The sequence below is a fragment of the Salmo salar genome, chromosome 18, assembly GCF_965601325.2.
Source record: "Salmo salar chromosome 18, fSalSal1, whole genome shotgun sequence".
NCBI lineage: Eukaryota > Metazoa > Chordata > Actinopteri > Salmoniformes > Salmonidae > Salmo > Salmo salar.
Window position 1 is genome coordinate 71,512,347 of NC_138308.1, and position 27,848 is coordinate 71,540,194.

The 27,848-nt window shown below is 47.9% G+C and overlaps 1 protein-coding gene and 1 long non-coding RNA gene across 6 annotated transcripts; one reads left to right on the forward strand and one right to left on the reverse strand.

Annotated features, from left to right (window-relative positions):
- Positions 1 to 189: 189 nt before the first annotated feature.
- zbtb4 (zinc finger and BTB domain containing 4) lies at positions 190 to 27,803 on the reverse strand. 5 transcript variants are annotated; one of them, XM_082965098.1, is made up of 3 exons: positions 27,221 to 27,803; positions 19,014 to 19,121; positions 190 to 9,022 (listed from the first exon to the last, which is right to left on the reverse strand). In XM_082965098.1, exon 3 carries the CDS (start codon positions 8,577 to 8,579, stop codon positions 3,480 to 3,482), a length of 5,100 nt encoding a protein of 1,699 aa, XP_082821224.1. In that variant the 5' UTR covers positions 8,580 to 9,022; positions 19,014 to 19,121; positions 27,221 to 27,803; the 3' UTR covers positions 190 to 3,479. The 5 variants fall into 5 exon arrangements, with proteins under 5 accessions (XP_082821224.1, XP_082821222.1, XP_082821223.1 ...); XM_082965096.1 differs by having other exon boundaries at positions 23,392 to 27,803; XM_082965097.1 differs by lacking the exons at positions 19,014 to 19,121; positions 27,221 to 27,803 and adding an exon at positions 13,849 to 14,241.
- LOC145861754 (uncharacterized) lies at positions 19,117 to 23,066 on the forward strand. Its single transcript, XR_014381390.1, has 2 exons — positions 19,117 to 20,274; positions 22,611 to 23,066. It is a non-coding gene; the product is annotated as an uncharacterized LOC145861754 (long non-coding RNA).
- Positions 27,804 to 27,848: the final 45 nt, after the last annotated feature.

The window sequence follows — 27,848 nt, forward strand, 5'->3', positions numbered from 1 at the left end:
GGGGGGTATCTTTACTTTACTAATTCAATATTTTTGACAACATCCCTGGTCAACCCTACTGCCTCTGATCTGGAGAACTCACTAAACACAAATGCTTCATTTGTAAATGATGTCTGCATGTTGGAGTGTGCCCCTGGCTATCAATAAATAAATAAAAGGAGATATTCAAATCAGACATGAGACTTCCTGTTGGGTCATCAGGTTAATACTTTATTTGTTTGATTGTAGCGAGGAGAAAGAGCGGGAAAGAGGTGAACAAGAGGAAAGTGTTAAAGAAACAAACAAGGGACTTTGGGAGAGCTGTGGCTACAAGCCTTTGTATCAAATCCAGACAAAGTTATCAGGCAACATTAAAACATTTCATATATTTGAAGAAGAAGAAACAAAACAATAACGTATTGGTGGACTCTAAAAACTATGACACAGTATTTACCTAAACAGACACATTACCAAACCGTTTAGCCACACCCCTAGAACTATGACCAGCTTCATAGCACATTAAAGCCACAACCTTTCTCCCGGTTATTTGACATTTTGATAAATTCACCCATGTATCATTTCCATTTCTTAAGCCATAAAAAAGGCACCTTGTCTGAATTCTGGAAGATCCAAACCATTTGAATACAGCTACGTTTAAATATACTGAAGCGGAGGCACAATTCATTTGAACTTACTCGACATAATGGAAATATGTATATAGTCAGCAGAATTCACTATGTCTATTTGCAGGCGTTTGGTCAGTGACTGATCACCATGACGGCAAAAATATGTTAGAAGATTTTTTTTTTTTTACGAAACACAAAAACATGTCTATCTAGTGAAATGGCCTCGATGGGTACAGTATGGTGAGTCTTTACAGCTGGGTAGGGACGGGGGCGGGCTCTGGAAGGAAACCACTGAAAAAAACAACAAACAAAAAACCCAGGCTGTCCATATACAGTACCTCGAGGGATATGCTGCTAAGAGGCAGATGCGTTCTGGTTTTCCTTTTTCCCCCCATACACACACACACACACACACACACACACACATACCAGTGGAGGCTGCTGAGGGGAGGACGGCTCATAACAATGGCTGGAAAGGAGCTGTTGGCATGGCTTTAAACACATGGAACCCATGTGCTCGATGTATTTGATACCATTCCACTTATTCCGCGCCAGCCGTTAACACGAGCCTGTCCTCCCCAATTAAGGTGCCACCAACCTCCTGTGCTACATACAGACACACGCATAGAGACACACACACAGAAATACACACAAAAGGCTTGTAACCACAACCAAGTCGAGGCCGTGAGCCCCTGCAGTTGGTCACTCAGTGTTTTCGTCCTCCTGCCCGAAACGAACAGTGCAGCAGTTTCAGCACACACACACACACACTATACACACTCCAAAAAGAGGCTGTGTAAAGTGTGTGCGTTTGGGGAGGAAAGGGGATAATTGGACAGCTCCCATACGGATTGTGAGAAATAAACGTGGCAGCTGCTCTTTTTTCAGGGAGTTATGCTGCAGAACAAATACAAACCAAGACAAAACAGAGATGGTGAGCTGAGATAGTGGGGGGAAAAAACGACAGAGGATGAGGAGCCACGGGAAGGAAAACGTGAGAGATTTTGGATATCGAGAATAATACAAACTGTTAGGAAGCGAGTGTTGCTCATGCTTTTGTGGATACAGAACCTAAGTTTCTTGACATGTTTCTAGGACTACTGTAAATATGCATACCAGACTCAATAACGGCTCTCCACGTGTTATTTTTCAAGTCGGAAAAACTGAAATCCATCGAACTTTATGCACTTTACCTCTTGACTAAAATGACATTCATATTCATAAGTGTACTCAAAACCCCTTTAATTTGCTGAAGCTACTTCTGTCTCGCTAGCAAAAGGTGATATAAAAGTCAAACAAAACAAAATGTAAATGTAACGTACAGAGAAAGACATTACAGAAAAAGTCCCACACGACATCTGGGAAACTCCGAGCCGTCACCCTTCTCTTCTCTGCCCCAGAAGAAGAGAGGAGCTATTGGGAGACGAAAAGCTGTTTTACACAAACGGGCCCCACTGTGGCGCCATCTGACTCGATTTCCGTTGTCCTTTTCTATGCCCTTTCAGTAAGAGGGGAGGGGTCATTTTGATTTGACCCGGAAGCTTCGTCGAGGGTACCCTGACCTAGGTGCGCCTGGCCTCTGTGGTTCTCATTTAAATCTCCCTCGCTCGCTCGCTCTTTCCAGATATCACAGGAATTGCCCTGCCCTGATTCCATCCCTCTGTGTTTTCCCTTCCACACTCCCCCTCACTTCAACCCGGCCTAGTAGACGGACTGTGTCTTTGTTGGACACCAGGAGGCATCAGGGGGAGGGAAAAGGCCACCGAAGATTAAAAGATCGACCTATTCTTATTATTTTTTTTCAATCCTTGGAAGAAATGAGATGAGTACAAGGAGAACAGGAAGTGCGTGGTCTACACGAACCTGTGTTTCTCCCCCAGTGGTCAGCTACAGCTAAAGTACATTTACAAATCAGCTACAAGACTTGTCAAGTCCCCCCCCCCCTTTTTTATAGGAACTTTTTGCAGCTGTTTTGCACAAGGTAAAAGCTAACATGAACCCCTAAGCAGACTCATCTGGCCACTAAAGTAACATAAGCCCACAAGATCTGCCATTGTCTCAAGTACAGACTCTACTCCATCCATACGGTTAGCTAGCGTTGCTACTTTGGAAACTAGTAATAGAAGAACTCCTTCTACTGAACTATGCACTGACATATAAAAGGGCTAGTCTAGTGTTGGAATGCTGCTAACACCTCCGAACCCCCATGGAATGATCAGCACTCAGATGGCAGACTGCAGCCGTACAGCCACTCGCATTCAGACACACCAAACGAACAGAAGCCAACCCCAGCGTGCACAACTGAATAACTCCTACATACAGGTCACGTGCAGCTCCCACAAACACCTGGAGCACACGTTCACAAAAGCAAATCACGCGCCACACACTCATTTGATGTCATTTCAAGCTGATCCCTTTCCTTCCCTAAAAAGCGTCCACCTAGAGCGGTGTGTTCATGATCAGTATTATGCAGTCACTATAAAAGGGAAGCAGAGTCAAACATTTTCACACCCTGTTAGCTGTTATTATTATTATTATAGATATTATCATAACGAGTCGGAGAAGACAATTAACCAAGCGCTAGTGTAGAACTAGTACGACAGAAAGTCATGAGAACAGAAGCCAGAGGAAAGGAGAGGGGGGGATATCCGTCTGTAATGATGAATGTGTCCTTTCTTTCCTCACTCATCCTCCTCCCATCATCCTCTCTGCCGATTCAACGCTTAGGCTCTGATTGCTACTTTACAAAAGAGAGGCCGGGGACTGTGCAAGTGTACTCAGTAACCGAAGGAGATGATTCCACCCCTTCTTCAACCACAGGCCTGGTCATCCACTTATAAAATAAAATAAAAGTGTCACTTCTCTTTACAACTTCTACGGCTTGCCGTTGCTGCTGTCCCGCTGTTTTTTGCTGCTGCCGCCACCGCTGTTGTAGAGGCTGGGGTTTGCCACTAGGTGGTGTGGCACCATGCCAGTGTAGGGACCAGCTGCAGCAGCGTAGTTGAAGAGGGCAGGGAGGAAGGGCAGCGGCGCCACCTTGTCGTCCCCAGGGGCCATCATGTTCAGAGCCATGGGCAGGGAAGCCAGGTTGTAGGGGTAGGCCAGCAGCTGTGGCCTGTAGAGCAGATGGTACGGGTCGGGGTAGAAGGGCAGTTTGCCTAGGTCCCCGGTAGGCATCATCTTCCCCAACGGCCCGAAGGCAAGAGGCCCGGTTGGGTAAGACATGAGCAGGTTGTCCTCCTGCTTCTTGCCAGAGCAGTAGCCGCTCTGGACGATGAGGGGCAGAGGGTAGTCCTGCATGGGGTATCCCCTGGCAGTAACCTCCCCTCTGTGAGGGTCTCTGGATGGCACTGGGGAGTGGTCCTGGGGCTCTGCCTCGGACGGTGGGGGGTCCCGTGGGAGCAGTAGGGCGTGGGCCGAGGGGCGGTCGATGCCACCGACCGACCCAGTGGGCAACTGAAGCCTCTCGGGGCCCCGTGTGCCACACATGGACTGGGAAACTTGGCGGTTGGCCTGCATCAGCAGGTCCATGGCAGTGGGGGAGAGGCATGGGGACATGGTGGGCCGCCTCTGCAAGGGAGGGTTGTTAATAGTGGTTTGAATGGGTGTGTGTATAGGGGACGGTGCGGGACTAATTGGCTCCTCTTTGGGTACCAGGAGGATCACCTCCTTGTCTCGGAGTTGCTCCTGTGGGGGGTGAGATGCCCCCCTAGTCTGCTGAGCCCGCTCCATCTCCCTTTCTCTCTGCCTCTCCCTTTCCAGCACTCTGTCCATATTCCTCTCCCTCTGTTTCCTCCTTTCCAGCTCTCTCTCCATATCCCTCTCCCATTCTCTCTGCCTTTCCCTCTCCACCTCCCTGGCTAGGATTGAGGACATGGTCAGGTCTTGTGCTTGGTTGGGACTGGGGCTCCTGGACAAGGGCGGGACCCTGACATCTTGGGCCACTGGTGAGTCCTTAAAACCAGCATGATGGAGGAGGCCCATCCCACATCCCTGCCTCAGTCCTTTCTCCACACTATCTTCCTCCCGCTTCACGCCACAGACCCCTCGGAGGGGCACTGTTGTCATAGCAACGGACGGAAGAGCAGCAGTGTGGTTGATTCTCATCTGCGAGGTCAGGGGAATGTTCGGAGAAGTGGTGGGTGGTCCCGTGACAGGTGCGGCGCTGGTCCTCCTGTGGCTCTGCCCCTCCAGACTCCTCTTCCTGGGGGTCCGGTAGTCCAGACATTCAGCTCCACTGCTCATGACCAGCACACCCTGGAGGGCCGAGGTGCAGGAGGAGGGAGAGGGTGTGGGCCTGTTGGAACTGGGGATATCGGCCATGGGGATCTCTGAAGGGGGCTGAATAATCAGTGGACTGGGCTCTCTGTCAGGAACAGGAGTTGTGAGTTCATTGAGTTCAGGGCTGCTGCACAGTGTTGGAATATGGTGCTCTGCTTTCACTTTGCTAGGCTGGCTCGCGCACTGCTGTGCCTCTATGGCCTCGCTACTATGCTGTGGTTCTGGGACAGACTGAACAACGGGAACATGGCCACTCATGGTGTCTAGGTCTTTGCTAGCAGTGCTAACTGTAGTCTCTGCTGCTGCTTTTGGCTCTGGCTGGGTCTCCTCCCTTTCTCTCTCCGGGGAGCTGCTTAACTCGTGGCGCCTCACGTGGCGGTTTAGCGCCGAGGATGTCTTGCATACCTTATGGCACTGCGGACAGGTGTGTCTCGCCAACGACCTCCTGCTTAGGCGACTTGGACTTCCCTTCCCTAGTATAACCCTCTCCCTGTCTACTTCTGCCAGCTTAGTCTCCCACTCCACGCCCTCATCTCTGGACTGAGGTCCCGCTCGGGGTGGCACGGACAGGGGGTCGGGGGCTTTGGGGTGCCGAGTTCTCTGGTGATCCTCCAGCTGGTCCCTGGAAGGGAAAGGGGCCCTACAAAGGAGGCACACAAACTCCAGCAGGTGGCTGAGCTCGTGTTTATCCCGCTTCCTGGAGCTGGAGAACCAGCGGCCACACGTATCGCACTGCGACGCGCTCCCATCGGACCAGGGCCGGCGTTTTGTGTCCATAGGGGAGACTGAGGTAGCCAGAGGGGGTTGGGGAGAAGCCAGGGGAGGATCAGTGGGCTGAAGGTGGGCCTCCTGGATTTCTTCCTCCCCCTCTTTATCTTTTGAAGGTATCGGGGAAATACTGAGGGATTCAGGTACCTCACCCTTCTCTTGCTCTATGTGACCTTTCACCTCCCCCTCCACCTCATCCATCGTTTCATCCTCCTCGTCTTGCTCCTCTGCCTCCTTATTTACATGGTCCACGATTCCCTCCGCCCTCTTCATTTGCCGGAGGGAGCGTTTGTAGTGCAGTTTGGCCTGCCAGTTCTTTGCTTTGTGGACGTGCGGGGCCTTCCTCTTGGGTTTGTAGGAGTAGTAGGGCCTCCAGAGGTTGTCCTCATCGTCCTCACTCTCCCCCTGCTTGCGCACCTCCTGGCGGAAGTAGTACTCTCTGACCTTGCCCGGGGCTATGGGACTTTTCTTCCTGCTCTCCCCATCTCCTCCTCTCTCCCCCTCGGCTCCGATGCTCGAGCTGCGATGGGAGCGGTGTTTGTGGTGATGGTGGTGGTGGTGAGAGTGGCGAGGTTCCTTGGTCTCCTGTGGGGAGGGGTTTGTCCTTTTGGAAGGAGGAGGGCTCCTGTCCCTCTTGAGGTCCGTCTCGGAGATACTGCGCTTGACCATGGCCTCCTCGCCTATCCGCACCGTGATCTGACACAGCGGCCCGGCTCCTTTGCCCTCTGACCCCGTGGACGACTGTTTGGCTGAGGAGCCGTCACTCTTGCTGGACTTATGATGGGATCTACCCGTCTCTGATCTCCTCTCTGACTCCTCTGTGGCGTCTGAATTGTCCACTAATTTAGCTCTCTTCCTATGGCTCTCCGTACTTTCCCTATGCTTTTTAACAGGCTTTGCACTGCTCTTGGGGAGTGTCTGGCTGTTGCTAGGTTCAGGGGAGGGACTGCTCAGGGGGCTTTTCCCACCCCCGGAGGTGACCTGGTTGCTATGGACAATGACGGATGACACTGCTGTGCCGTGCACTATGACTGAGGGCTTGGGGTGGCCGTACGTGATCACGGATGACAAACCCAACTCTGGGCTACCGCTGACCTTGGGAGTTTTAACTCGGTTGCCAACGGATACCTTGGAGCTGCTGCCACGACTACCTACCTTCTTGGACGCTGCCTCTCGGTCAGCTACTCTCCCTAGGGCCATACCTGTTAGGGAAGGGAGCCGGATCTCTCCCTGCTCTAGAGCTACTGTGAGGGGTAAGCCGGCAGGGAACTCTTCAGGGTCAGGCTTCACACCCTTGGGTAGAGAGCCACTGATGAGGCTGCGCAGGTCACCAGGGTCCAGGGAGTCAGGCAGGCTGCAGTCCAGGGGCAGAGGGACGGAAGAGGGGTCAGAAGGGGGCAGCTGCAGGCCATTGCCCAGGGAGTCACTGTAGGTCTTGTAGGGTCTCTTCTGGGAACGCATGGGGAGCAGGCGGTAGAACTTGAGCGCGTTGACCTTCTGCTTGTAGCCGCCGTTAGCCGTCTTCTCGCTGGAGATGAGGCCCGGGCTGATGCCGTGGAAAGCCTTCTGGTGGGTCTTCAGGTTGTAGTATGTGGCGAAGGCCTCCCAGCAGAAGATGCACTGGTAGCGTCGCTCGCCCGTGTGCCACACCTCGTGCTTGGTGCGGTACTCGGCCAGGGCGAACACCTTGTCGCAGAAGTGGCAGGGGTACTTGCGGCGCCACGAGTGCACGTTGGAGTGGCGCTTGAGGCTGGACAGGGTCATGTAGGAGCGCTCGCACACCGAGCAGAAGTAGATGACGTGGCCGTCCACCACCTTGACGAAGTGGTCCTCGTCCCCCACCAGCTCGGACACGTCGCCTTCGTGTCGAACCAGGAGACCTCGCCCTTTCTTCCCTTTGCCAGGCTTCATATCTTCCTCGCCTGCCCCCAGAATCTGTCCACCCTCCACCCTAACCTCCCCTTCCTCCAGGGGCTCCTCTTTTGGCTGGATTGGGAGAAGGGGGAGGCTAGAGGGGATGGCTGGGGTCAGAGCGTGCCTGCAGGAGGCCTCGTGGGACTGCAGTCTCTTGTTGTGGATGAAGGCTTTGCCACAGTGCTGGCAGCTGAGGGCCCGGCCGCCACGGTGCAGCCGCATGTGGGCCGTGAGAGACGAGGCGGAGCTGAAGAGGCGGTGGCACACCCCACATATCAGCTCCGCCTTGGGGCCATCTGGGGGGGTGGAGGAGGAGTGAGGAGGAAGAGGGGGTGGGATGAAAGAGTCAGAGGGGTGAGGAAGAGGAGGAAGGTGGAGGGTGGGCGGGTGGAGGTTTGGTCCAACTTGTGGGCTGCCCACCCTCCCTCCTTGTTTTCCTGTTTTCTCCTTTCTCTCTGTGCCCTGCCTCCCCTGGCTCTGATAGGCCACGGCGCTCAGGTTGAACAGGATCTGTGCAGTGTCTGAGGGGGAGGCTGTGCCATTGGTCAGTCTGTGACCCTCCCCTGGGTAAACCCCTATAGGCCCATTGGAGGACCTGGGGGTGAACCTGTGGAACTGGGAATCCAGACCGGCTTTGAAAAGAGGCGGGGTGGATTTTGTGTCCTTTTTGACCAGTGCGGTAAGATCCATGGGAGAGGAAGAAGAGGAATGGGAGGAGGAGGAAGAGGACGGAGCGCTGTCATGTCGGGGCTGTTTAAACGGCCGCCGTCTGTCTGTGGTGGCGGCCAGTTTCCATGACGACCCCTCATTGGACCCCTTGGAGCCCGAGGAGGAGTGTCGGCAGCGGGGGGAGGACATGGCCGAGGAGGGGCAGTGGTTGTGAACGGTGAGGGCGGCGGGCAGGGCGGCACTGAGGGGGAAGCTGAGGGTGATCTTAGCGTTCTCTGGGCCGTCTGCCCCGTCCTCCATCATGGCCACCCCTCCTCGGCCCTGCCTGCTTTTACCCTTCATCTCCCCTGGTTCCTCCTCCTCTTCTTTAACCAGGTGGGTCAAGAAGGGCACCCCGAGGCTGAGGCCCGCCTCTGAGAGAGGCCTTTTCCCCTTGTAGTCCCGGCGGGGGACGCGGGAGGTGTAGATGAAGTCGAGCAGGTTGGACAGCACTCTGGACTGGAGGTGAGACAGCTTCAGGACTCGCTCAGCCCCCCAGAAGAGGGGGTTGATGACGGGTGTCCAATACCGGATCCGAAGGCGGTGGGGAAGACGTCGACAGCAGCAGCTGGCGGAAGTACTGGCTGCAGGCGGTGAACTCGGCGTCGCTGGCGGCGACGAGGTCGACGTCACAGAAGAGGGTGGGCCCGGCGGGCAGGTGCTGCTTGTTCAGGTGCAGCAGGAAGAGGCTCTCGTGGAGAAGGTCGCACACCTCCGGCTGAGGCACCATGACCAGCCCTCAAAACCTGAGAAACGACAAGAGATGAGTGTTACAGCTAGAATGGATCCCTGCAGGCATTTTTTTGGTAAAATGCTGTAGATAACCGCTACAGTTGAATGTATAATACCAGAAAAACTAGATTCTACTTCAAATATTCCGCCACGCTAAGAAAATACTAGAAGTAGCATAAGAAACGCAATAAAACATCAAAACACAATGTTGAATGCGTCGAGCTGTCTGTTTGAACTACTTAGCAAACAGCTCGGACATCCATGCATACCCCACAAAACATGCCACAAGAGGTCTCGTCACAGTCCCCAGTCCAGAACAGACTATGGGAGGTGTATAGTACTACATAGAGCCATGAGTACATGGAACTCTATTCCACATCAAGTAACTGATGCAAGCAGTAAAATTACATTTAAAAAAACAGATAAACACATTTTATGGAACAGCGGGGACTGTGAAGCGACACACACATAGGCACAGACACATGCACACACACACGTACACATGCATTTTGTACTGTAGATATGTGGTAGTTGTGGAGTAGGGGCCTGAGGGCACACAGTGTGTTGTGAAATCTGTGAATGCATGTAAATTTACTCATTTAAAAAAATTGTATAAGCTGCCTTAATTTAGCTGGACCCCAGGAAGAGTAGATGCTGCCTTGGCAGCAGCTAATGGGGATCCATAATAAATACAAATACAAATTTAAAAAAGGGAATGGCGAGAGGAGGGAAAGAGAGCTAGAGGGAGGACTGTGTGGCAATGCTGGTTTAGATTTCAGCACGCAGAGACGGGAAAGGCATTCCAAGGATCCATCTCGGCTGTACCACAACATTCTCGTCGCCTAATTGGAAGGCATTCAGATTTAATCAAGAATCCCCGAAATAGAGTGTTGACTTACATCCCATAGCCCTGCTAACTTAAAATAGGTTCCCATTTGGTGGGGGGGGGGGGGGGGGGGGGTGATTCCCATCCCAGCCTGCTGGCCCATTCCTGGCAGTGGTCAGAATTTGCTGGCCATGACTCCAACCATTATCTGTGAAGGCAGAGGGAGGGGAGGGAAAGTGGGAGCGGGAGGTTTTTTTCCTTCCGCCCACTGCATCCGGTTCTGTCGCAGTTAAGCTCGAGAAGACGAGCAACGGTGCGCTTCCCATTTCAATTCTAATTTGAAACGCCGATTGCGGCGGATCCACTCGCCTGCCATCTATTCATATTCAGCTCGCAGATTCGCAATAGGCAATTATTTTGTTATTACATATTTAGTACAGGCCGTTCTATGGACTCTACAGATTGTGGAAGATGGCTGTTGAGGCCTAATGGTGAGGCAAGAAGAAAAACCCTCAGTCATGCTTTTCTGCCCGTGTTTTCAAGCAGCAAGGCAGGCAGGCCTCTGTAAAATTCCACAGGCAGCCCTGAACAGGCAGGAACTAGGTCAGCACTGTTATTGCAGAGGGAAGAGGAGGGAGAGAGAGAAGGGGAGAGAGAAAAATGGCCAGGCTGGAAACAGAAACACAGAAACGCACAGTACACACACACACACACACACACACACACACACACACACACACACACACAGCAGTACAGACAGGCAGACAAACACAGACACACCCCCATGGGCACAAATGCACGCAACCATACATACAGGCACCAGCAAGCACACACACAGCCACAAAAACAAACTACTGATGTCGCGGATGGCCTTGCTTGTAAAAACACATGCAAAACAATGGGGTGAGGCAGAGGAGTACCCCGCAACAGAGAGTCTGTATAGGTGGAATGAACTGAATTACAGGACAGAATAAGCAGAGCTTTGAATTAAGTGGATTAAAAGAAAGAAAAGCAGGAAAGGGACACACACTAAAATCAGTCCACATGATACGCAACAAAACAGATAAAGTCGCACAGCTACGCACCACTGCTCTTTATTTACCCAGATACACAGACGAACACGGTGACTACGCGGATTAGCAGGAAGTGTGCACATAGCTAAACGTAGATACCTGGATGTTTACTGTGCAGTGTGCTGTGATAAAGTATTGTCATGCGGGAAACCCCTGTTATTAAACACCAGCTACTCACAGGCCAACACAGCGTGAAACGACATGAGGACTAAAGACGTCACGATTTCATCTGGTGCGCCGCGAAGGGGAAATTAATCTGCCGCCCCCTCGCTCTCTCTTTCTTCACCTCGCTGTGACGCACACAACTGCATCGCCACAACCAGGGCCTTGAACAACAAACCGGCCATGCGTGACATGGGGGGGGGGGGGGGGGGGGGGGGGGGCTTCGCACACACAGGAGTACACACCCTCCCCCCACACACAGGAGTACACACCCTCCCCCCACACACAGGAGTACACACCCTCCCCCCACACACAAGCAAGCGTCTGACCCCCAGAGTGCCAAGGACCCAGCCTCGCCCCCTAAAAATAACGTGTCCTTTCTGAAGTATGGTGTTCTGCTCAAACAGACACGTTCGCTGAAGGAATGTGTCCATCTGCGCTCACCGTGCTGCGAAAAAACTGAACCACAAAAAATATATATATATGAACGTGCAGGTACACTTGTGGGACAAATGACTCACTGTGATAGGTAGAAGAACATTAGCCAGAATCACATCAGCGACAGGAAGTTGGTCAAAGAAAACCTTCAATGCTACACTCCAGGGTCACAATGACCACGTTACTATTAAAGTAACTTGAGTCCTAATCAGTTAGTACGCAATGGCTCCGACCCCATCTCCTTCACGTGTAGAGCCAATCCATAGATTAGTTACTGCAAGAGACTGGTGGGTGGGTTTCAGCTAGCATGCAACGGAGAAATGTGTGTGTGTGTGTGTGTGTGTGTGTGTGTGTGTGTGTGTGTGTGTGTGTGTGTGTGTGTGTGGTTCACGCTGGAGTGGGAGTTAGTATGCCTGTTCCGCACCGTGAGCGAGTGGAGTGGGGTTGTGGAAATAGGAAGGTGTCGGTTGGGCTCTCCCTAGTGTGGAACGGCCAGCCAGGGGGGCACCAGTTGGGCTGTGAAAAGGGGGCTGTCGCTGGAGACAGAGACTGAACTCGCCACAAACCCCCCCCCCCCCCCCCCCAGCCCAGAAAACATGGTGGAGCCAGCCAGATGGGGCAGAGGGAGTAGAACGAGGCGGTGAAAAGGAGTGGAGGGCGGACGTGTCAACATGCGCCCCCCCCCCCCCCCCCCCCCATCACTCAGTGTAAACTGTAGTATCTCTACGATATTGCATGCCACTCCACACACCAGCTAACCTGCCCCAGGTTAAAACACCACCCTCTCCATGGCCTGTTAGCTCCGAACCCAGCACGTAATTCCTGGAATTCTGACCCCTGTAATTGAATCACGGGAACCATTAAGGAGGAAAAGGGGATGGCCCCCCCCAAAAAAGGTACCTTGAGTCGTAAGAGTGGAAACACTACACCACTGACCTTTGAGGTAATTTCCCCCTAATCATTTTTCAATTTTGCACACAGTCCCTCTTAATACACCGCGTACACACACACACAACGCAGGCCTGTCAGTCATGTACAGCGTAAAAAGGCTCAGGATTGTTGGAGATAAGCAGCTACCAGACACTAAAATCGGCATTGATAGCACGAGGCCACGTAAACGAGGGGACGACTCTGATAACATGGAACGCTGCTCCAACGTCCCCAGAGGGCTGCTGCTGTGGCCGTAGCACCGTTGCTACAACACAGTACAACACCGTTCAACCAGAGTGCATCACCCAGCAAAAGGGCCAAATCATGACTTCATAGACACTCGCTTCTGCTTAAAATTCACTCCTATCAACGAGAGATTTATGCCAAACGTCGCAATCTCAACTTCAAAAATTGGACAATTGGAATGGCTTAAAGGGAAATTGCACGTAAAAACAGCATTGGTTAGTCAAGTCTTCCAGTGGATACCAGTGGCAGAGAGTCTAGCCAATATACAAACAAGTCAAAAAGAAAACCTCTACCTGAAAACGAACAACTGCCACAAAGCAACAAGGCCCCTATAACTCATGACCCCTAAAGCCTCGTGGTTTTGTGGGTCATATATCCCATACAGTGAAGCCAAAGGCTTGGCATGGCAGACATGGTGACCCATGAGGAAATATTTGAGACAGACCCTTTTTTGTTTGTTTAAATAAAAGGAGGGTTTAGTTAGTTAAGGAAACAATAGGGCTGTGATGTCAAAATGCCCTCCAAGGTTTAGCAAGAACCGCCTTCCGCTTCCAAAATAACCTGGCATAAGGAGGATATTATGACACACCAAAGAACCAGGGAACAGGAGAGACGAGAACAGCATAATCTCTGCACTAGATTATATATCAGGGACATGCATGTTCAAGTTATTCCCCAACTCTCTGTGTCCTTTTGGGAGTTAAGTTCATGGAGGAAGATCGTCCGACCGGTCACAGCGAGAAAAGGTTTCCCTAAAATACAAAAAGACCATGTCATGTCAATGTCTATCGCCTGGATCAGACGAGCGCTAGCTCAGACCCTTTGATCTGGACTGATTCACGCGGATGCAAAAGACGCCGAGAAATGTGAAGTTTCATCACAATCCCTGAACGAGTCATCGCTCCTGAAGAAGAAGTGCGTGGTGCGCCAGCGAGACAGGGGAGGATGAGGGAGACGAGGCCTCTTATTGGCGCCACACAGTACACACACAGTGCACAGGCACACACACACACACTTAATAAAATCTTCCATTTCTCCTGACATACAAAAACAACAACAACCCCGGCGATGGAGACTGAGAAAAACAGGCAGGGAAGAAAAAAAAGAAAAGAGAGCAACATGTCAGCCTCTCACTGCTAGGCAAGCACACAACGAGACAACGTACCTCGGGAAACCTCCTGCTGCACCTCTGCTGTGATGTGTTCTCCCTCTCCCCTCTCTCTCTCGCTCGCTCTCTCGGGCTCTCTCTCTCCCTCGGTCTGTGTGAGCGCGCCGCTGTGTGTGTGTGTGTGTGTGTGTGTGTGTGTGTGTGTGTGCGCGTCTGTGAGAGACGGGGCACACACAGGCAGCAGTGTGTAAAGACAAGAGGGCAGGAGCGACTCTCGCACTCTGGCTCTCGCTCTCCCTCGCCTTCTCCCTCTCTCTCTCTCTCTCTCTCTCTCTCTCTCTCTCTCTCTCGCTCGCTCACTTCAGTTTTGCCTCTGACACATGATTCTCAGTGTTTTTGTCTTTTTTTTTTTCAGCAAGTGAATTTTTTCACCCCCCCATCTCTTCTATTCTCTCTCCACCTCCTCCCCCACCCCCTCTGAATCCAATCCTCTTTTTATTTGGAAGTGTTGTTCTCCAGCCACACACACACACACACACACACACACACACACACACGTGCGCACACACAGACACACAAACACGCACACTACTTTATATACACAAAGCCTGGCGAGATAGGGAGAGAGGGAGAGCAAGGCAGAGGACGCCATTTAAGCAGTTAGTTACGAGCACTGCCAGTCCCCAAAATGGCTGAAAACAAACAGGACCAATGCCAACTAAAGAACAAACCTGGGAACTAGGATAGATAGAGAATTGGGGGGAGGGGGGGTACAGACAATAGTCTGATGGAAGTACTCTTAACTGAAGAAAAGGAAGAAGCAAAGATCAAAGAGAGAGAAAGAGAGAGATTAGGGCAGGGACGCACTGCCTTCTATTTTTATTGCCTCTTTTAAAAGGTTTCAAGTTTATGGGGAGCGAGCGATGGCGACAAAAATCAGGTGTGTGTTTCGGGTTCACTGCTAGTGTGTGTGTATGACCCTAAGGCCAACTCGACCCTGCTGTACGACTGATTGATTGATTGATTGATTGATTGATTGATTGATTGATTGATTGATTGACAGCCAACAGAAACCGGCTTGGCCTTGCCGTGTTTGTTTATGTCAAAAAGATCAGTCAACTTACCTGGTAAAATAAATAAATAAATAATTTACTAGGAACCAAATGGAAGAAAAGAGACCGAAGCGGGGAGGGTATGCAGGGCCTTCAGAAAGTATTTACACCCCTTGACTTCTTCCACAGTTTGCTGTTTTTCCATCCTGAATTTTAAAATTGTTTAATTTAGATTTTTTGGGGACTGGCCAACACACAATACCTCATAATTCCAAAGTGGAATGATAATATATAACAGATGCTTTTATCCAAAGCGACTTAGTCATGCTTGCGTACATTTTTTTAAGTAAGGGTAGTCCCGGGAATTGAACCCACAATTGATATATATATTTTTTACCTTTATTTAACTAGGCAAGTCAGTTAAGAACAAATTCTTATTTTCAATGACGAACTAGGAACAGTGGGTTAACTGCCTTGTTCTGGGGCAGAATGACAGATTTTTACCTTGTTGCAAGATCGACTCCCCGAGCTGACCTTTCGGTTTCTAGTCCAATGCTCTAACCACTAGGCTACCTGCCGCCCCCCTATCTTGGCCTTGCAAGCATCGTGCTCTACCAACTAAGCTACAGAGGCCCAGAGAACTATGTCATTGTATTTATTTATTTTATTTTTTTTACAAATGAATTAAAAACGCAAAGCTGAAATGTCTTGAGTCAATAAGTATTCAACCCCTTTGTTATGGAAAGGCTAAATAAGTTCAGGAATAAATATTTGCTTAACAAGTCACATAATAAGTTGCATGGACTCACTGTGTGCAATAACAGTTTAACATGATTTTTGAATGACTACCGCAACCTAGTCAGACTGTTCTCTCTGCTACCGCACGGCAAGCGGTACCGGAGCGCCAAGCCTAGATCCAAAAGTCTTCTTAACAGCTTCTACCCTCAAGCCATAAGACCCCTGAACAGCTAATCAAAGGGCTACCCAGACCCCTTTTTTACTCTGCTGCTACTCTCTGTTTATTATCTATGCATAGTCACTTTAACTCTACATATTACCTCAACTAACCGGTGCCCCCGCACATTGACTCTGTACCGGTACCCCCTGTATATAGCCTTGCTTGTTATTTTACTACTGCTGTTTAATTATTTGTTACTTTTATTTTCTACTTAATACTTATTTTTCTTAAAACATTGTTGGTTAAAAGCTTGTAAGTCAGCATTTCACTGTAAGGTGTTGTAAGCCTGTTGTATTCGGCGCAAGTGAAAAATAAAATGTGATTTGATCGCTGTACCCCACACATACAATTATCTGTAAGGTCCCTCAGTCGAGCAGTGAATTTCTAACACAGATTCAACCACAAAGACCAGGGATGTTTCCAATGGCTAGCAAAGGGCGGCACCTATTGGTAGATGAGTAAAAAAAAATAAGCAAAAATGTAATATCCCTTTGAGCATGGTGAAGTTATTAATTGCACTTTGGATGTTGTGTCAATACACCCAGTCACTACAAAGATACAGGCGTCCTTCCTAACTCAGTTGCCGGAGAGGAAGGAAATCATGAGGCCAATGGTGACTTTAAAAAATAGTTTGAGTTGAATGGCTCTGATAGGAGAAAACTGAGGATGGATCAACAACATTGTAGTTACTCCACAATACTAACCTAATTGATGGAGTGAAAAGGAAGCCTGTACAGAATAAAAAAATATTCCAAAACATGCATCCTGTTTATAACAAGGCACTAAAGTAATACCGCAAAAAAATATGGCAAAGCAATTAAGTTTGTCCTGAAAACAGTGTTATATTTGGGGCAAATACACAATACATTACTGAGTACCACTCTCCATATTTTCAAGCATAGTGGTGGCTGCATAATGTTATGGGTATGCTTGTAATCGTAAAGGACTGGGAAGTTTTTCAGGATAAAAAAGAAACGGATTGGAGCTAAGCACAGGCAAAATCCTAAAGGAAAACTTGGTTGTCTGCTTTCCACCAGACAATAACCTAAAGCACAAGGCCAAATCTACACTGTAGTTGCTTACCAAGAAGACAGTGAATGTTCCTGAGTGGCCGAGTAACAGTTTTGACTTAAATCTGCTTGAAAATCTATGGCAAGACCTGAAAATGTTTGTCTAGCAATGATCAGCAACCAATTTGACAGAGCCTGCAGAATTTAAGAATAAATGGGCAAATGCTACACAGCCAGGTGTGGAAAGCTCTTAGAAACTTACCCAGAAAGACTCACAGCTGTAATCGCTGCCAAAGGTGATTCTAACATGTATTGACTCAGCGGTGTGAATATTTATCAAGATGTATTTTATTTTTCATACTTTTTTACAAAATGTTAGAATTTATCTTCCACTTTGGCAGTAGTGGACAAAGATCGTTGACAAAAAAATGACAATTAAATTAATTTGAATCCCACTTTGGGATACTTTCAAAAGCTAAATTCTACAACAAGAACCTATCATTTCCACTGCAAATGTTTTGCTAGTGTGCATTAGTGAATACAACGCAGGGGTGTATTTATTACGCTGATTCTGCTGCAAAACGTTTTGTCTGCTGGAAAACGTTTTGCAACAGAAACCGTTTACTCCAATCGGAAAACGTTCTGCAACAAAAACGAGTTCCTATTTGACAAATTCAGAGAGGTCCCTCCCAGTTTCATTATGATTGCATCCATTTGGTTCTTAAAACGGTAAATGGTTTCCGTTGCAAGACATATTGAATACACCCCTGACTTGACAAATGTTATCTCACAACCAAATGGGAACCAGTCAAAAACAGCACGAATCTTATGTTCTGGAAACGTTACTTGTTAGACGGGATACCACCGCCATCTTGGCCCTGACTAACTTCTTACAATTCCACATGAGACAAAAATCAATGGCATTCCACATACCCCACATCTCTAACTAACTACCCCAGACTGCTCTGCTTCTCAACAGGGGGAGGGGGGGGGGGGGTTCAGTAGAAAGAGAGAGGGGCAGGAGAGTGGGGGTGGGGGGAGAGAAGAATGTTCAGAACTTTACAGCCATCACACATAACCTACTTCCCCATCCTCTTACACTGCTGACACATACACAGCAGCAACCCCCCCCCCCCCCTTGCCACCACTCCCTCCCCTCCCCTCCACTCCCTCCTGCTCCTCCCCCATTGTATACTAGCACACTTGTCTCCATGGGAACAGAGCTGGGATTGGGTGTTGTTGCTGTGACCTCTCCGGCTCTGCAGGAACTTTGTTGCTTTTTTTCCTCCCCTCCAATGCACTTTTTCACCAACGGAGAGAGAGAAAGAGAGCGAGTGTGTGGGGGACAGAGTGTGAGTGTGCTTGTGACAGGGAACATGTGTATGTGGCACATAAAGTGCATGTGTGTATGAGAGTTGGGAGGGGTGGGTAATATTGGCCGTCATAACAGTGAGGGGTGTGTGCGCGCACACACACTCACGTAACTGGAGTGTGGCCAACCAGTCCCACACATGTGTGCAGTGTCCCGTGGCAGTGGCGGCCAGCCCCCCCAACTCTGTATTCAGAGGGAGTCCCGTCGTCCAGCCGTCCCTATTCATGGGCGTTTGCCCAAACGTGATCATAGCTTTTCATGCTGTGCTACCAAGCGACACACACATCTGAATGCGCAACGATGGAAGCGCCAAGGAAGCCATCTTGCTGGGAAATCAGAGGCATTACGGAGTGCTACATTCAAAACCATTTACCGTTAATAGGGAAAAGCATTGTTTTAGAAACACTTGACAAACAAGTCTTGAAAGTAAATGTATTGATAACAGCGCGAGAACAAAGAAATGTTGGGTGTTTCGGTTTACAATCTATAAAACAACAACAAAAATATATTTTCTCTTAATTGTTAAATGGTTATTGAGTTTGACGGTAAGACTGAAAAATAGGGACCTGAAAACTATTGAATACTTTCAACAGTGTAATTGATTTCAACAGTGAGCGGGCCTCATTCATTCACCAGCGCTTGACAATGTATTAAATAGAACTTGGTCTCATCAGAGTCCTGCTTGAAACCGCCATAACCGATACTGGTCCAGATACTGATACCTAAGCGGGTGCTGCTGCATATACAATAATTTAACTTGCAGCCTTGAATTCCAAGTTTACTGAAGCCTAGAGAAGGAATATAATCAAAAAAAACCTAGAGAGACTGACCTGCTTAAGTGGTAAGTCCAGAGGTGTTGACCTCAGGTTTAAAGGTCAGGGGAACAGGAAGTGGAGTCGCTCCACGAAGGGGTCAGGTGGCCGGCCATTCGCTCTGGCCTGCAGACAGGAAAACGTTATAAGAAAATCAATTGCTATACTTGCACATCCACAACTGCATACAAGCAAACTTGCAGACACACTCCTGTGCACCACATGCAGACACATTCTGGAACTATTAAACACACAAATACATAGTCTTGTACAAATGCACATGATTAACTGCGCACATGATGTCTGTCACATGATTAACTGCGTATGCTCGGCAGATGCCCCAGAAGCAGCAGTGTGTCACAGCGGGTGACTGTGGCGGGTGGATACATTAGAATATCAGATGACGGAAATGGAGTTTTAGCACTAAATGGCTACTAAGTGATTCATATCCCCACGGTGAATGAATAGGGCCAGAGCCAGCACGCTTGTGTGAGCGCTGAGCAGGCCTTGTGTCTGCGCCAACACAGCTAGCGTTAAGTAACACAACCTGCGCCAGTGAAATCTGGAAAATTAGAGCTGAACAACACTGAATGGAGGTTACTAGAGGATAGTGACTAGCTTTAGTTGAATATGCAACCAAGAGCAAACCTAAAATGCATGCACGCTTGCTTGCTTCGAGGGAAAAAGGAAAGGAAATGCTGCCAAAAGAGACTGGATAAGATGGGTGGAAAATCATCTGGGAGGGGTGCCTGATACGGTTTGGGGTGGTGGTGGTGTTGGTGTTGGGGAGGGGGTTGGTTTTTCCACTGCCAGGGAAAGAACTGCTAAATCAAATTAATTAGCTTCTTCATCTCTAGGCAGCTACCCAGGCATGCCGTAATGGCAAAGAGAGTTGGAGGGAGGGGGAAGTAGGGAGAAAGAGTGTACACAAGAGAGAATTTGGTGAAGGGATGACTAGCCTGTTGTGTAGGTTCAGGATAGCTGGGAGGAGGGTTAGTGGTGAGGGAGGAGGTCATATTTTTCAGAGAGGGTTGTTTTACTGGTGTTCAGTGGTGCGGAGGAAGTGGCTGTATGTTGACTGTGTAGCAGGCGTGCCGGTAGCGCTGCACTCCGGGCGTATGATACTTCCTGTTCCTAAGATGGCATTGTTTTTCAGAGTGGTGTCAACATCCCTTCTCTTCCACCATGTCTCTTTAAGAGAGCTATGGCAGAGAGAGCGAGAATGGCCGTAAGGGACAGCGATAAAAAAGAGGGAGCGTGTGAGGGAGGAACACGGAGGGTGAGACAAAATCAAATCATTCCCCAGTAATAAAGGACAAAAAGCACTATGATAATACCGTTGACTCGGGAGAGAGGGAAAAGAAAGGGAACGAGAAAGGAAAAGTGAGAAAGAAAGAGAGGCAGATGGTCAGAGGCTTCGGCACCGTGCCAGGGAAAACACTACAGAGGCAGAGCAAAGAAACTAAAAGAGAAAGATTCAAAAAAAAAAATTGGAACAGTGGTGGGGCAAGGGGAGAGCCTGCAGCCAGCATGTGGTAGTCTCTACAGATCAGTATGAGAGAGGGGGGCAGAGAAGAGAGGGGGAGAATAGGGGTGAATGGAGGTGGTAAGGGGGCGAGTGAGAGGGCAGAGGACATGAGAAAGAGGCAATGAGGGAGGGAGAATTAGGGAGAGGGGAGGAGGTAAGGGAGTGAGGAAGCAAAACAAAAAAAGGGAGGTCAAGAGAATTAGGGAAAGGGCAGGGCGTGAAGGATAGACAGACCCGAGAGAGGGAGAGATGGCCAGAGCCAGTCCTCTGGGGGAGGATAGTAGGACTCGGTGGTGCTGCTGGGGCCAGATTTGGCTGGCGCCGAGCGGAACCCAGATTAAAACTAAACCGATTGCGACGGGAGGTGGGATCCAGTGTAATTAATTTAGCACCTCAGATAGTTCTGGGAGAGGAAGAGGCTCCTAAAGCCTTCACACAAAGTTCGATCATGTGTGTGAATCTCCTCCAAAAGCTATCTGTGCGTCCTCTAAAAAGTATGTCAGACTTGGACCGTTAAATATCGAAGCGTCTTAGATTATTAGATTAGTTTGCCAAAGGACGCCAACATCCCTAGAAAAATATGCCCACATGAGACAGAGGTTTGAGCTGGAGGGATAGATGGATGATAAAAAGGGACGCATAAAAGATGGAGCCACTTGGCAACATCATCAAAACAAACAGTAAAGGGAACAGGACATTCCCTGCTCTCCCACTGGAATGCCTTTCAAGAAAAGTGCTCACTTGTTCCGCTGATATTTTTTTAACAAGCGAGAGCGTGCCTCTTAGCCAACGTCATGATGCATTTTATTACGAAACAGCAGGGCCAGTGTATATACACTTAAGACCGCAGGGTCTTTTTTAATTGAGTTGGAAGCTAAACATTTATGCTTGACCACTTGCTCTGTTAGGTACTGATATTATCAGAGCGGGCTGAATTTTTGGGGATCATGTAATCGCAATTGAATCCTTGCAGGTAAAAAAAAAAATAATAATGAAACTTTCTGTCCAAAAATGACGCAGAAAAATTTATCCATGCTTTTGTTACTGCTAGGCTGGACTACTGCAATGCTCTACTTTCCGGCTACCCGGATAAAGCACTAAATAAACTTCAGTTAGTGCTAAATACGGCTGCTAGAATCCTGACTAGAACCAAAAAATTTGATCATATTACTCCAGTGCTAGCCTCCCTACACTGGCTTCCTGTTAAGGCAAGGGCTGATTTCAAGGTTTTACTGCTAACCTACAAAGCATTACATGGGCTTGCTCCTACCTATCTTTCCGATTTGGTCCTGCCGTACATACCTACACGTACGCTACGGTCACAAGACGCAGGCCTCCTAATTGTCCCTAGAATTTCTAAGCAAACGGCTGGAGGTAGGGCTTTCTCCTATAGAGCTCCATTTTTATGGAATGGTCTGCCTACCCATGTGAGAGACGCAGACTCAGTCTCAACCTTTAAGTCTTTACTGAAGACTTATCTCTTCAGTAAGTCCTATGATTAAGTATAGTCTGGCCCAGGAGTGTGAAGGTGAACGGAAAGGCTGGAGCAACGAACCGCCCTTGCTGTCTCTGCCTTGCCGGTTCCCCTCTCTCCACTGGGATTCTCTGCCTCTAACCCTATTACAGGGGCTGAGTCACTGGCGTACTGGTGTTCTTCCATGCCGTCCATGGGAGGGGTGCGTCACTTGAGTGGGCTAAGTCACTGACGGGGTCTTCCTGTCTGGGTTGGCGCCCCCCCCTTGGGTTGTGCCGTGGCGGAGATCTTTGTGGGCTATACTCGGCCTTGTCTTAGGACGGTAAGTTGGTGGTTGGAGACATCCCTCTAGTGGTGTGGGGGCTGTGCTTTGGCAAAGTGGGTGGGGTTATATCCTGCCTGTTTGGCCCTGTCCGGGGGTTTCATCGGATGGGGCCACAGTGTCTCCTGATCCCTCCTGTCTCAGCCTCCAGTATTTATGCTGCAATAGTTTATGTGTCGGGGGGCTAGGGTCAGTCTGTTACATCTGGAGTATTTCTCTTGTCTTATCCGGTGTCCTGTGTGTATTTAAATATGCTCTCTCTAATTCTCTCTTTCTGTCTTTCTCTCGGAGGACCTGAGCCCTAGGACCATGCCTCAGGACTACCTGGCATGATGACTCCTTGCTGTCCCCAGTCCACCTGGCCGTGCTGCTGCTCCAGTTTCAACTGTTCTGCCTGCGGCTATGGAACCCTGACCTGTTCACCGGATGTGCTTGTTGCACCCTCGACAACTACTATGATTATTATTATTTGACCATGCTGGTCATTTATGAACATTTTAACATCTTGACCATGTTCTGTTATAATATCCACCCGGCACAGCCAGAAGAGGACTGGCCACCCCTCATAGCCTGGTTCCTCTCTAGGTTTTTGGCCTTTCTAGGGAGTTTTTCCTAGGGAGTTTTTCCTAGCCACCGTGCTTCTTTCACATGCATTGCTTGCTGTTTGGGGTTTTAGGCTGGGTTTCTGTACAGCACTTTGAGATATCAGCCGATGTATGAAGGGCTATATAAATACATTTGATTTTACTGCTTTGTCGTGAATTCGCGCTTGATTTAGAAACCTGGCTGAGAAATCAGACACACGCAACAGGACTGATATTTTATTTGTTTATCCATATTTTACTCAGTGGTCTGATGGAACAACCTTAGCATGGTATACACAAAGCATGTAATTTTGTTTTTAGGCGGGATGCTTTATGCGTACCTTTAAAGTGTTACAGACAAGGATAAACACAGCAAACCAAGTCCACGAATTATAGGCCTGCATTACAGGTGCATTTGTAGCTGGGACATCAGTGGCCAAGGCGGTGAGAAAAGCCACATAATCTAGCACATCTCCAATGTCTCTTACCTTCCGTCGCAGACAGGAAGGATGTTTAAATAAGGGTCCAGAATCTCTGTGTCAAAGTGGAGTAACGGCTCCCTCCCCCATTAAAGGGGCTGCGTGGTCATTCTGACGTCTGCAATTGGTCGTGCAGCATTTACCGTGATATGGCCACTGCAGAAGTCTGGGCATTTATAATTATTGCGCTTCGCAGAGCTGTTTTTCTGTTGAGCTGTTGTGAAGGAAGTTGTCAAGGAAGTGAGTTTGTGTTTATACAGGACCTCCCGCCCCCACTTACCGTTAACCAATCATGTCAATGCGTTGCTGTACAGAGCCCTCCGCATCGTTACAACATTTGAGAAGCGCACGGCGAACATTACAGAGCTCAATTTGGCCTCTGCCTGCCTCCAGAGACTTCGCAATTGCGTCACACCATCCATACCGTGCCTCCGAACACGTTTTGGATAAAGCATAAATAGGCTCTTACTGTGCTATGGAGGACACGCTCAGCTCCAGGGTTCTCCCTCGCACATTTTTTTTTAAATTTAACCTTTATTTAAATAGGCAAGTAAGTTAATGATAATATATTATTTACACTGGCGACCTACCCCGGCCAAACCCTCCCCTAACCCAGACGACGCTTGGCCAATTGTGCGCCGCCCAATGGGGACTCCAGATCACGGTCGGTTGTGATACAGCCCGGAATCGATGCAGTGCCTTAGACCGCTGCGCCACTAGGACGCACCAAATGTAAAAAAAAAAAAATGCCCCCACTAAAATGTAAACAACGTAAGAGGCGTTACGCCATCTTGTGGACTGGCTATGCCATAGTTTTTTTTTACTTTGTCATCATAGAAGGCAATATTTGTTTGCTCTAGATTGCAAGAAATGGAAGTTAAAGGAGTTTAAAAAAAATCTAAAATAGTCCTCCTGGGCTCCCTCGGCCATACTCCGCAGAACCACCTTGTTAAAAAAATAATAATCACTTGCTCACACAAAACATGCACTGCCAGGCATACACTGACATCACCAAACGAGAGCTCCCTCTGAATAAGGGCATCTATCTCCACATAAACCAAACTCACAAAGACAAAAACAGGTAGACCCATGTACATCCCACTGAGAACACTATGCCCCACTCAAATGTAGTGTTAGACACACAAATAACATGTGATGGGAGAGGTATTAAACATGTTGTCACCCATACTCACAGATCAGTCTTCACATGGTAGATTGGTGTGGGCCCTTCTATATGGCTAAACATCAAATTTGAACTAAGATGGGCTTATATCCAATGACAACCAAAGACATTAAAATCCATTGACAGAGAAATGCTTTATAACCTCCATTCAAGAGGGATGGTGCTGATGAATCAACATTAATGTACAGTATAATGACCAGGTAAACGGTTTTGAATGTAGGCAAACTAGGCATCGAATGATACATATTATGCTAAGCTGCTGACGTACAGCTGTTATTGCTGCCATTTCCCACCATGTCACTTGTCTTGTTGCCAGTAGAGGGGGCTGAGAGCAGGTAGGGGACATTTGTGCACTTGAACTGTTGAGCAAAAAAAGCATGCCATTTGCATTGTAGACCACAAGCGGGAGCCAAAAAGCTGATAAGTGCTTTTGTATGACAGCACCATGTAGAAGCCTTTGTTTAACAAACATTGACTTGTAAATAAACAGATCACAATGATATGGCCAACAGGAATCTCTAATATGTGGATAACATAGAAGAAATCAAAAGCAACATCCTAACCCAAGTGCTTGGGAGTAATATGGATACAGCTGATCTACAACAGCTTCCCAGTGGGAACTTGAGAACTGTGTTCCTCTGTCGTGGCTAGTCTGCCAAAGAAAAGATGAGGGCAAAGAGGCATGTTCATAATGGCGAAAACCATTCAGTTTCCCAAATACATAAACAGAGTCAAGAAGTAACTTCAATTTCTTTATTACTTTAAACAAGAAAATAGCTACAATCAGTTAATGTCATCTAAACAATAACTATGAGGGGTACATTAGCAACCACCATTAACACTTAAGGAGCTGTAGTTTCTAAGTCCCTTAGAAATGTATTTGCCAATTGACATGCAGTTTAAAGTTTCCGGGCCTCCAAAGTGGCGCAGCGGTCTAAAGCACTGCGTTGCAGTGCAAGAGGCATCACTACAGACCCTGGGTTCGATCCCGGGCTGTATCACAACTGGCCGTGATCGGGAGTCCCATAGGTCGGTGCACAATTGGCCCAGCTTCGTCCGGGTTAGGCCGTCATTGTAAATAACCATTTGTTCTTAACTGACTTGCCAAGTTTAATAAAAATAAACAAGTATAGCGCAATGTTATCGTATCTGTAGTACTGCCCTTTTAAACATACTTTCTCTTCTCTAAAAACCCTCCTGCATCCATGTAAGGCTACATATTTAAGCAAGAACACACCAAAAACTGGTTAAAGCAAAGGGAGAACATTCTAAAATATATTTAGGCGCTGTAGGGTATAAACTGTATTTTTTGATAAAGCCCTCTTGGCATTGGGGAAATGTGCTGTAGCTCGAGTTGTGTGAACAATGTCTACTGTAGCTGTCCTTGGTCCAACTCCAGATCTAACAAGATTATTATATTGTGTAACAGGCTATAGTGAAAACACCTCTGGTGCCTAGTGAAGTAGGCTACTTGTTGATTAGTCTGGAACTTATAGTTGAAATATAGCCTAACTTTTGCAACATGTAGAACAAACAAAATTGGCATGCAAGCTTGTTGACAAGACAGGATAACAAGAAGCTAACTATATGCACTGTGGAAACAGGCAATTTGTGAAACTGAGAAAATCAAGCACTTTACTTGATTAAACTCAATGTATACATTACCTGACTAGCCAACATGAAGCAATCGAACGTTACACAATCGATCTTCAACTCTTTTCAAGGCATGCTCATTACATTCTGGTGAAGGCAAACTTTCAAGTTAGCTGGTACTTAACAAGACTCCATTTTTCTTGCCAACAAGAAGCACCAGTCACAACACCGCCATGTTGAGACGAGGTTCCAACGAATGTACAAAGTTAGCAATTTGGTAACTATTGTTACTAGCAAGCAATACTGACAGGGAAACAAATATTCGTGTAAATAGTCAAGTATCCTATTAAATATTTGTACATATATTGAAGATATTAACAGGAAATGTCATGAGTTGTTATCTGCTCTGACAGTGACAGACAAAACCATGGCCATAGTGGTTTGACCATGTCTACAACTCGGTTAGCTAGCCAGCTAACAGACCACGCAACATGTGGATAAATAACTGAGTCAGGTAGTTAACTAAATTTTCAAAACGAAAATTAAATGCCACCCTGTATTTCTTATGAATTTACAAGCCAAGTTATGCCTTTGAACAACATGGCACATAGTGTTTGAGGTTGGCTTGCTAGTTAGCGACCCGGTCTCTCAGGAGTCCCGGTGGCCATTTTTGTTTGCCAACTAAACAACATATTAAAGCCATCAGATACATCTATATTGGCCTCGGTGACATTGTAACAAATCAATCAGAGCTAATAATGTTATCTAAAACAAGTTGCTAATTTACCACCGTTAACTAGTTACCGTATCCAACAGGCGGGTTTCACTGTTTAGCTCGCTTGCTCCCACAAAGGGGTAACGCTACTAGCTGGCCGCATCTCTAACAAGCCAACGTTACCTACTAAGTCTTCTTGGGCTATTATCTAACTCTTGATGATAATAAAACATGAACCATTGACTTAACACCAACCAAATGTTAGTTTACTAGTTGATGTAACTAATTCATAACTATAAAATTAGAATTTTACATTGACTTTTGTTAGCTAACAAGACACTTCTTACCGCCAAAGCCAGGCTGTGTCACTGCGTTAAACGTGGCCTTCCAATCTCGCCCCTAATTCAGAAAAATCACCCATTTACATTACAAATTATAGTGACGTTTGTTCTAAAAACGTGTATTTCAAGCTTTTCCGTTAGAATTATGGTAAAGTATTTCACGGATATTGTAATTTAACACCGCAGGCTTTTCCCAGACTTTCCCAGTTGAAGTACTGAAAAGAACACTGATCGCTTGATACTTGAGACCGAGGATCCTTGCATAGTCCCGTAAAAACCAAAATGTTGTCATAAAATAACAGTAATTTCGACATATTCTTAAAAAAGGTCGAAAACGAACTACAATAAACTGGTTTTAAATACAAAACAAAGAACAAACTAGTTAAATATGCCTTTGATTTACGAAAGGTCGAGGTAGGCCTCATGCGCAAGCTTCTTTTTCCAGAGTCGTAGCTGATCCAGAGCGAGACGAACGAGACAAGACAGATTTTTTTTAGTTTTGCTTAGAGGGAAAAATTACGAATCGGTAAAGTTCGGCAAAGATCGGGAACAAGGCGGGTTTAACGAAAGTTATCCCAACGCCATCATATCTCTAGAGCCATTGGTCAATCTTTATGTACTAATGTGCATTAAA

Excerpts from the sequence above, each read along its gene's own strand:
- zbtb4 (XM_082965098.1), bottom strand. The coding sequence starts at position 8,579 with ATGAAGGGTAAAAGCAGGCAGGGCCGAGGAGGGGTGGCCATGATGGAG.